Source organism: Dromiciops gliroides, chromosome 2 (assembly GCF_019393635.1).
Source record: "Dromiciops gliroides isolate mDroGli1 chromosome 2, mDroGli1.pri, whole genome shotgun sequence".
NCBI classification, from domain to species: Eukaryota; Metazoa; Chordata; class Mammalia; order Microbiotheria; family Microbiotheriidae; genus Dromiciops; species Dromiciops gliroides.
In genome coordinates this window covers 167770972-167782111 of record NC_057862.1, presented here as the reverse complement: position 1 = coordinate 167782111, position 11140 = coordinate 167770972, and the positions used below count along the sequence as shown (strand labels likewise).

General features: G+C 41.0%; 1 protein-coding gene across 1 annotated transcript in view; it reads right to left on the bottom strand.

Moving 5' to 3' along the window:
- Positions 1 to 4548: 4548 nt before the first annotated feature.
- Positions 4549 to 11140, bottom strand: part of TNFAIP8L3 (TNF alpha induced protein 8 like 3) — a 101958-nt gene continuing 95366 nt past the window's right edge. The window contains exon 6 of the mRNA XM_043980477.1: positions 4549 to 6891. Within this exon, the coding sequence (XP_043836412.1) occupies positions 6329 to 6891 (563 nt within the window). The 3' untranslated portion in view covers positions 4549 to 6328. The remainder of the gene's footprint in view (positions 6892 to 11140) is intronic.

Here is an 11140-nt window from a genome sequence, read left to right as displayed (position 1 = left end):
CTCTTCCTTTGTGTCTTCTGGACCCCCAATTCTACTTTTAAATTTCCCTTTGTCTTAAACATCTGCATCATATCATCTTCTTGCATTCAGAGAAAACTGACTCCTCCCAAGAGCAGCTAAATCCCTGATCACTCTCCACAGTACTGAATGTGTCTTCTTTCATATTTCTGGTATAATAGACCAGGATGAGGAGAAGATATATTCCTTGCCCTTCACTACTACTTTTAGACCCTCTCTATAATACCATCACTTAGCAGCTTCTTGGAAGCTAACTCTTCCTCCATCTGTCACTTCATATCACGGTTGCTGTTACCTAGCAGTTCTCAGGTGATTTTTCTCTTTTCTTAAGTACAGCACCTGGTTCAGTCTTGCACTTCAGCCCATACCCTCATGCATGGAAACTTTCCATTTCTGATGTTCCTCCCGAATACTCTGCCCTTCTTCCTCTCCACTAAGCCTGATCTCCAAGCTACCTTTCCTCAGAACATTGCATCTCCACCTGCTTCTACTTGTTCCTGGAATGATGGAGAACTATCCTGCCACTCTCTTTAGGAAGCACTTGGCTAAGAGTAACCTTTTCACCTGCTTCCCATTCCTTGGCCCTCAAAAAACCCAGCCCCTATTTTCAGGAGACGCTTAGGCCCTGAAATACATCCCCGTCTCTATTCTTTCTCTTCTGATTTCCATGACCCGAATTCCGAGCTCTCTCAGGCTTGCCTTCTTTCTTACACTCATACAAGCCAACGGAAGATCTCAAGGGGTTGAGACTGAGGTTTGTAACTTGCAGTGCAGCACCTTTCCCCTCTCCCCCAGATACCAGTGCATAGGGTGCCCACCCTTACTTACAGTGATGAGTAGGAAATACCTTTATAAGGCCAAGTTCCACGTTGTCTTCCTCCTTTAGAGGAAGGGAGGGTGTCTTTTCTGCAGTGCCAAGCAGAGTGCCCAACATAGGACACTTGAAAGTATATTATAGGGGCTGGGGCATTGGGTATAAAAAGCACTTAGAGGAGCTAAATTTTTATGTACTCTGTAGCTGGATGTGACTGTTTATTATAGGTTCTAGGGAATCCAGCAGACTATATTTAGCAAGTTTAACCAAAGCAATTCATTAATCTTAGTGGATAATATCTAAATAGTTAATTTAGTAGACACTTAAATATTTGTAAGATGAGAAATGGAAAAAAGCAGCAACTGCAAAACTGTATATTGTGTCCCAGGCAACTGTATTATTTAGTTTGGGGGAATGCCAGAGCATTTCCAGGTCACCAAACAGCTGACTAACCTGAGCCAGGGGCCCAGGGAGCTCCAGGAATGTTTAAAAGCCAGTCCACCTATGTAAGCAAAAGCCTTGTATACCTATTGGTCACCCAGCCTGGACCTGTAGTATTGAATTTATTTGATTGAATCTACTTCAGTAAAAGCATCTGTTTAAGTGACCCATTGGACTGGTCACAGAAGACCTTAGTTTATCCCCCAAAGGCTAAGGGTATAGCCTTCATCTCCTACAGAGATCCCAGGATAGTAGAGCTATAAGCGAATGGGGGTGGGGGTGGCACACATGGAGAGAAGGACACAAGGAGGATAATAGTATGGATTCCGTTTCCAAGTGGGAGAAGACAAAAGCCCATTCTTCATACATGATGGTGGAGTATAATTTACTATGTGTCTTCTAACTTGGGGCTACCATAAATTTATATTCAGAATATGAAACTCAAGTTTACCGTGCTGATAGTGACTTCCCTAACAAATGAAAAAAAGTCATGAATGTAGAAAAAGATGCTATGTTTTGAACACTGTTTGAAAGAATACTATCAGAAACTGGTGCTTTTATATTTGGGGATAATTGGGATTCTCTTGTTCTATATAAAGCCAGTCTTATTGAGAGACCATCTTATTTTCTGATATTGGTTTATGTAGGTAGACTCATGAATTCTTGTACTTTCGACATGGTTAGAAATCACCATGAGGATGGCCTGTTTCTTAGGATAAGAAAACATTTCCCAAAACGTATGTTAATCTCTTTTTATGCTTTTTACACAAATTTTGACTAACACAGTGATGAATGGATGTGCCTAAAACAAACAAAAAATGGAAATGCCTGCCTTTTTTCCAGGATGAAAATGAGGTGGGGGCAGAAGCTGTTGTCTGTCATCAGATTCCATTTAAAAATGGAATATTCAGTTGATTAGGGAGAGGATGCATGGCAAATTACTTTGTAATTGTAAAGACTACACAAATGTAAATATGTTGTTTTTATTATCTTAACAGTAGCTCCAAATTTATGTATTAAATGCAACCAAATCAGTGGAAATTTTCCTTTAAACCAATTTCAGGTTCATTAAAAGAGCTGATCCAGTGTTCTCCCAGATTCTGGTGCTCAGTGGACTGATGGGCTCATGGTTGCTATTTATCTCACAGTTGTAGACTCTTTTTAGGAAACTGCCTTGCTGTACTTCATGTTACTTCTTTGTTCCACATTTTTCACATTACATTTTGAACTTAAACGTTCCTCCCTTAAAATTCATGGTTTTGGGACCCTGATTCAAAAATACACACACACATATACATATATATGTATGTATGTATAATTAATTTTTTGTGGGGCAATGAGGGTTAAGTGACTTGCTCAGGGTCACACAGCTAGTAAGTGTCAAGTGTCTGTGGCCAAATTTGAACTCAGGTCTTCCTGAATCCAGGGCTGGTATTTTATCCACTGTGCCACCTAGCTGCCCCTATTTATTTTATTTTTTGATAAGTGTATTTTTAATGTAATTGGTTTCTTTTGTAATCATATGTATTTTATTTTATACATTTAAAAACACTGTTCTGAAGAGTACAAACAAGATTAAGAACCCTGTCTTTGGACCATCACCTGAACCTCAAACTTCTTGAAGGTCATTTCTCTATGTATTACAATAAATTGCCTTATAGCAAGAGATGTCAAACAAATAGAAATGGATCTTTGCAAATTACATATTGACTTAGAAAACCACAAATTAATATTATTTATATTTTAAAATTTATTTTGTTAGACATTTCCCAATTACATTTGGGTCTGGAACAATTACAATCTGGTTCTGGTTGAATGTTCTTGCTGCTGTCTGAATTTGACAAGTCTGACTTAAATCACTATAGAAATGTGGGTTATCGTAATTGGTGAGGAGCCAGATATCCCCCAGGCAGGAGTAGTGATGTGTATATATATATATACAACACACACATACATACATACACACACAAATCACTCTAGAGTCTTAGGGTAGGTGATGATTTTCAACATATAGGACTTTGGTATTCTTAAATATGCCCAGAGGTACATCCTTGGGGAGAGGAGAATGCTAACTGTTCCCTAATAATGAGGACATCTTACTGTGTACTGCTTGTGAATGCCCACTGGCTGTGTTCCCTCCCCTCCCCTCCTTTAAAAGGAAGAATCTTGTCAACTAAGCCTGGTTTTCTGACCTGTGAGTAAGAGATTAAGTAGTCAGAAGCCTCCAGAAGGAAACTCCATGTAGTTTTATTCAATTTAAATGTGAGTTCTCTTGATTTTCTATGTAAGAAAGAATTCTCTTGAGAGAATAGTAGATAGAGGGCTAGCCTTGGAACCAGGTAGATCTGGTTCTTAAGCCATGCTTCTTGATGTATAACAACTGGATGATCATGGACCATTCACTTACCCTTTCCAGGTAATTCTCTAAGAGTAGTCAGGATGGTACAGAGGAAAGTGGTTCAAGTGCTTCTGAAATAAGAGGATATGGGTTCACCTGAGTTCAAGTCCGGCCTCAGACACTTGACACTTACTAGCTGTGTGACTCTGAGCAAGTCACTTAACCCTGTTTGCCTCAGTTCCTCATTTGTACAATGAGCTGGAGAAGGAAATGGCAAACCACTCCAGTATCTTTGCCAAGAAAACCCCCAAAATGTGTGTGGGGGTCATGAGGAGTTGGAAATAACTGAAATGACTCAACAATACATAAATGGGAGTTCCCACAACAAAGGAATTATAGATCCAAACAAAAATGAAAGCAAAATAAAACAATTCTTCATTTGTTAGCCCTTTTTGGTTTTGATTTTTGTCTTTATAGAGTAAGAAGTATATGAAGAACCAAGGAAATAGTGAGTTCTGTGATTTTAGATGATCTGACCCTATTGCTAAGTGAAAACTGAAAGCAGATGTCCTAACCTGTGATTTAGCTTTGCCGATTCTTAAGTCATTTTTAATACTTAATAATTAATTAGCTATTCAGTAAATAAATCTTAAGTAATGAATAAAGGCTTGGACATAGGTAGGTACTATTCTTTTAAAGCATAGGCTAGCCTCTTTTGCAAGGGCCTTTTCAATGAAGAATGGTGCAGAGGGTTACTATTGTTAGTAATACAATATTTAAGAGCTAGAAGAGACCTTTAGTTCAATCCCCTCAGTTTACAGATAATAAAACTTGAGGCCCAGAAAGGTTGTGACTTGCCCAAGGTCACCCAGCTAGTTATGTGGCATTTTTTTTTTTTTTTTTAGTGAGGCAATTGGGGTTAAGTAACTTGCCCAGGCTCACACAGCTAGTAAGTGTTAAGTGTCTGAGGGCGGATTTGAACTCAGGTACTCCTGACTCCAGGGCCAGTGCTCTATCCACTGCGACACCTAGCCGCCCCATGTGGCATTTTTAGAATCACCAAGTCAGGCATTTAGATGGGACAATTCCAGCTGTCAAGTCACTGTTGAGGCAGGAATTGTAAGCAGGTGCAATGGGAAAATCTAGAAGCCTGCTCCCTGCAGCTTCCATGGATGCCAGGTTGGCTGAACTTCACTGACCTTTGCTCCTTGCTAGCAACATGAAACAGAACCACTCTCAATACCTGTGCAGGCAGCAAGTACTGTGCCCCAATTCCTCCTTTGTGATTAAAGGTCGGAACAGTTCTTGAGAACATGGGGGCAAGAAGGATTCGTCAGCAATTCCATTACCTCTGCCCTTCCCCACTCCATTTCAGTTAAAAAAATGCTATCCTAGAGGCTGAAAATCTCTTTTGGTTAAAAAAAAACCCAACACCTGCACAATGCTGTTTTTCACTGAAGTGTTTAATAGACTTTGACAATGGGAGCAATTCAAGTCTGACTAGTTGGCATCTGGGCCGTTGCTGTTTTGGCTGATGTTGCAACCATGACCTCCCACAAGTCATCCATCCATGCACGGGTACTGCTATCAGAGACAGACTACGGGGCCGGTTTGGACCACGATCTGAGACAGTATGATCCTTCTTGTTCCAGGGAATAGAGAGTGGGGCATGTGTTCTGACATCTGGATTTCTCTCTTGTCATTTTCACTGTTCTTATTATAGGGAAGCATCTTTTGGCAGGTGGTTTTTGTTTCTGAATCATAATCACAAGCTCCTCCTTTGTTCAAAGGGCTGTTCAGTTTAATGGGCCAAAAAAATGGTGCAGTGAAATTTGGGAAGGTCAAGAATGAAGGAAAGGGCTTCTTCCCCTTTGATTTTCACCTGTGCATCAGTATAAACCCTTATTGGTTGTGTGCCTGGGTCAGGTAGAGTTTCCTTGAACCATAGCTGATTAGCCACACACAGATATGAGATGTGTGTATCTCCCAGGGACAGGTATAGAAGGGACATTACCTCTCATTAGGGACTGTTGACATATGCCCAGGAAATTGCCCCCCATGGAGTACTATAACATCTGAAATAGGAAAACTCTCTTCATGACCACCCTATTCTCTCCACCCCTCAACAAAGTGATGAAGGTGTATTTACTTCCCATAGCAAGTCTTTGATCTATATTCTAATTCATGTTGCTTGGGGGTTGGGAGAGTAGGAATGGGGTGGGGAATACATTTTCTTGCTTTGGGAGGCTGGGTTTCTTTAAATTTCTAGGTTATTATTATTTTTTAAAATCTGCACACCTGGAAGACGACATTTAAAAGCCAGTCGCTTGTATTTTGTTGTTCTTTCCCTCTTTCCCTCCCAAACTAATCACCCCTCACACACTTGAACAAGCTGGATTGGTGATCTTCCTGGATTTTGTTGTAGTTCAACAGAATAGTTCCCCTGCTTGGGATATGTTATCAACTATCCTTAACAAGTCTCTGAGATGCCATTTACATCAAACACTTGCAAAGAGACATACTTTAAAAATCCAACATCAGGAAGCTCTGGAAGTACACCTGGACTCGGAACGAAGCTAGCATCTGCTAGATAAACGAGACAGAAAACTGATACACTTTACAGGGGTTTTGTTTTGTTGTTGTTGCTGCTGCTTCTCATTAGAGACACTCAGTGACTGTCATTTTAAATCAAGAAAGAGGAAATGGAGGGAAAAAATTCAAAGAATTTTTTCCTCCAGCAATTTGTTGACTCCATCACAGATCTTTTTGAGGTTGGGTCGACACTCTCCATCCAGGCTATAGAGGGAAGAGAGGAATTCCACGTCTGCAAAGTGATTGAAGACATGGTTGATGCGTCCATGGGTCCTGGGAGTCAGGTGCCTCCCCACCAGTTCATGAAGCAGGTCTTTACACTCATTCAGGAGCTGGGAAAGCACGTTCTTATCAAAAGTGTACTCCACCTCATAGAAGCTCACCATGGTCATGGCTGTCTGATTTAACTTCTTTCTGAGTTTCTCCACTATCTCCATCTCTTCTTGGTTGAACTGATTGTTTCGGTAGAGGATCCCAATTTTGATCGCCACTTTAATTAAGTCTTTCATGATCTTATGGGCTTCCTTCTTGTTGCGGGTGTGTTCTTTGGTGACTTTGTAGAGCTCATCAAAGATCTCACTGCTGGTGTCATCAATAAGCATATTGGCCACGGTTTTACTCGCTAGTTTGCTCAGAATTTTCTTCTGTGCTTGAAGGGCAAGGTTCTTTGAGCTAAATAAGTCAGGGCCTACAGAGAAAGGGAAAAAATAATTACTCTAAGGTACTCTATACAATAGTAATGATATACGCTAACCCAACTCTTGCTTCTAGCAATGGTACTGGTTTTGTATAGTGAAGGATGTTTCTTAAAAACAAAAACCTCTTCCTTTATTACTTAATACTTTCCAATGTAAATTCTACTTTCCAGTCAATCCAATCTTTTCACTGGCCCTCAGATATACTACGTCTCTAAGCCTCCCAAACTCTTCTCATACTGTTTTCCATCCCAATCATACTTGGAATGTTCTTTCCCCTCTACCTACCCAAATCCTAACCTTGAAGGTCCAGCTCACTTCCCACATCCTCCATCTAGCCTTTCTGTGTTACTCTAGCTTATACTGAAGTTCTTTGACGTTCAGTTTGGCTCACAATACATTTTCTCTTTTTTTTTCCGGGGCAATGAGGGTTAAGTGACTTGCCCAGGGTCACATAGCTAGTGTCAAGTGTCTGAGGCCAGATTTGCACTCAGGTCCTCCTGAATCCTGGGCTGGTGCTTTATCCACTGTGCCACCTAGCTTCCCGGGCTCACAATATTTTTGAGTTTGGCCCATAATTGTTCATCTGTATTATCCTTATTCCTCTACATAGATTAGACCCTTGAGAGCAGGGATTAGTTCTTTCACTGCTTTTATATCTCCAGAAAACCTAGCACAAATCTGGATACTGAATAAATGTTCAAGAAATACATATAGACCAAATGACACCTCACCAATTTTCAATGATTTAGAACATGGTCACTGACTCCTAATGGTACCTGGACTCAATTGGTGCTTAATAGATGCTTGATTCCTTCCTGCTGACCAGAAATTTCTAAATCACTGAAAATCACTTATGTGGATTAGGGTAAAAAATGTCTTTATACTCAAGTGATGTTATTGAACATAAATCAATTTATTCTTGGTCATTGAGAAGGTACTTTGGGATCTTGCAATGTGTTGGGTTCACTGTTTTAAAATCAAGTTTTAGTTTAATTGGACTTAATGCTTTACCCAGAGCCTACAAAGAATAAAGAACTGTGAAGAAACAAAGATGAGGAAGGGATTACAACCTATTTGGAGAGAGATGACATGTATACACAAGGTAGAAAGAAAGAAGGGAAGAATGAAATTTTGTAGGAGTTCAGTAAATGTATAGTAGATGTGCAGAAGTATCAGTTAAAAGAGGCAGTTAATTTTACAAGTGAGGAAACTGAGGCCCAAAGAGGTGATTCGCTCAAGGTCACTCACTTAGTGGCTACAGTGGGGAAAGAACCCAGGTCTCTTGATGCCCAGCTCTTTCTACTACACCTTATTGTCTCTAACTTTTACTGCAACTCTCTTGTTCAAATAAGATATTTTACAGTACTACCATGGTATGCCATAGTCTTTCCTTCCAATCATAGTGCGGGGCAGCTAGGTAGCACAGTGGATAGAGCACTGGCCCTGAAGTTGGGAGGATCTGAGTTCACATCTCACCCCAGACATTTAATAGCTGTGTGACCTTGGGCAAGTCACTTCACCCCACTTGCCTTCAACATCCAGGACTATCTCCAGTTTTCCTGATAACACATCTTGCCACTGGACCCAGATAGCTGTGGAGGAGAAAGTGAGGCTAGTGACTTTGCATAGCCCTTCCTCACTTAAATCCAATTTAGTCCAAGTCATGACATCTGTCATGATCCTCTTTGAAAACGAGGGACAAACAATAATAACATGGTATCACAGATTTAGAGCTGTCAGGGGCTTCATAAATCATCAGGTCCAACCTCTTCCTTTTACAGATAAGTCTCAGAGAAGTCAAGCAACTTGCCCATGGTCACACAATTTTTAAGTGCCTGAGGCAGGGTTAGAACTCAGATCCAACTAATGCTAAGTCTAGCACTATGTCCCCTATGCTCCTCTGACTTGGCAACCGGCATGTGCTCTGCAGACAGCGTCCCATTTATTTGTCTTTGACCACATTTCTGCAATGCCAATTCTATCAATCTTTATTTGCTATTGTCTTCTTTTTATTGTCTAAAAAGAAGAATATGAGTATTTTAGCTCTGCTTTTCTACTGATTTCCACATCTGTCCCACATGGGGGAGAGGGAAGAGGCAAGGGGAAGGAATTTTGTCAGCTCCAGTGTGACTATTTTGTTGGTTCCTCAACTACACTGCCAAATCACCTCCTGACCATTTGAGTGAGGGTCTTTACAAACCTCTTGTTTGTGTTCTTTCACAGTCACTTTCACTGCATTTTTAAAGTTCAAAAATTGTTCTGCCACCTTAAAAAAACCCTGCTCAGAGCCTGGTACCCATTTTCATCCATGTGGGGGGTCTTTCTTTTCAGTATAGGCTTTACCTAGCTCCCAAAATATTCCTACATCGTCTGACAGCAAGTTTCCTCTGATTCAATTTACAACACTTTCCCTTGCTCTTCTGGCTCACCCACACAGAGCTCTGTCTGCCTCTTAGGTCATGAGTGTGAAGCTAATAAGATTTCAGAACACCACCTGAGTGGCCTTGGATGTTAAACCTCCTAGTGTATTGTCCTCCAGAAATTCCATTTATCATTGGTCCCTCCCACATGTCTCTTGATCATTGGCTTCATCCCTCCAACCCTCATCCTCAAGTTTGTTACCTTTGTACTTAGGCAGGCAAGTCACGATGTGTCTCTTACTATCATTCAAGATTCAGCTAGCTGTCTCCACACCTAATTGTTGATTTTCCCACTTGGTTCTGTCTGCCCTTTATGTACCCTTCCCTTGAAGGTATGATCTGGGTACAGCCTGCTGGAGAAGAGACTTTCTTGCATTGTCCCTGAAAGCCTCACCACTGGGTCTTGTCCTTTTAACCTTATCCACGGTTGTTTGTGGAGGGGGAAAAAACCCCATTCTCCTCAGGTCATTTTGTGTGGGTGAGAATAGACCAGCTGGGGGCCATATATTTATACTTGGGGACCATAACCTAGACTGTTCCATTCCTACTCCTGGACTAGACTTGTCCTTGAATTTTCAGTTTAAAATTAATTGTGATACTTCCTCACCTGATTCTGTATGTTAATTAACTCAACACTAGGATATAGATTTCAGTTATCCTAAAGTTTCTACAGAATTAACTATCATTCTCTGCAGCTCTGCCTACAAACCAACTGTTTCCCTCCTCTACTCCACCCCTTTACCCTCCACAAGCTGTCCCTTGTCCCTGCACCTCTGGGACTGTCTCTGGTCAGACTACTTCATTTATCTCTTCCTTAGGCCCTCTGAGTCACACAGATGAGCGCCTATCCAGGCTTCCAGACATAGACTCAATAAACACTCCAGCACAACTCAAACACAAACCCATCAGTACCCTTATCAGTACACACTTCCTCACAAACACTCATAGTCCCAATTCCTCCTCAGGCATGGACTCTCCTTTCCAAGGAGTTTGTCGACTCTGCCCTTCTGAAGTCCCTAGAGGGGGAATAGCTAAGAGTGGGACATCAAAAGGGACCAAGGGTACAAACACATTTTCTATTGATCTCACAGCCCCTGCAACTGACTCCCACAATGATTGTTTCCTTTCCAGTATTAGAAAGCACAAGAAAACAGCATTGACAAATGAGAACCTTAGTTATCAGCCCCAGGAATGATTCATTATCCTCGATGCTTTTAGAGCGGGCAAGGAGGGTGGAGGAAGAGGAAGGCAGCATGATGTATTGGGGCAAAGTTCTAGATGAAGAGTTAGGTGACCCAGATTCCATTCTCAGCTGACTACCAGTATGTCCTTGGGGAAATAATAAGTAATAACAACTCACACTTATACTCTGTAAACTTTAAAGTGTTTTCCTCACAACAACTCCGCAAGGTAGTTAGTGCGTGTATTATTGTCTCCATTTTACAGATGGGAAAATTAAGGCTCAATAAGTTTTTTATGTAGTTTTTCCATGGTTACTGAATTTGCCATGTAGCTATAAGAAACCAGATTTGAGATTTGTTAATATCGTTATGTATGGGTCCCAAACAGCACAGTAGTGTAACATCCTCTAGCAGTGTTCAGCAACAAATGAGCCGGAGTGCAGAAAGCAGATGGTGAGGGTAACCCATGGTTAAGATTAGGCAAGGGGTGAACGATGGGCTAATATGGCAAAGATAAAAAATAATATATGGGTGAATTAGATAGCTATTGGATCAGGGCTCTGGAGAGAAGAAAGTGAAGATTTAGAGTGGACAGATTAGAGCATGTTTTTTTTTTGTAGGTGAAACTTTCTACTTAT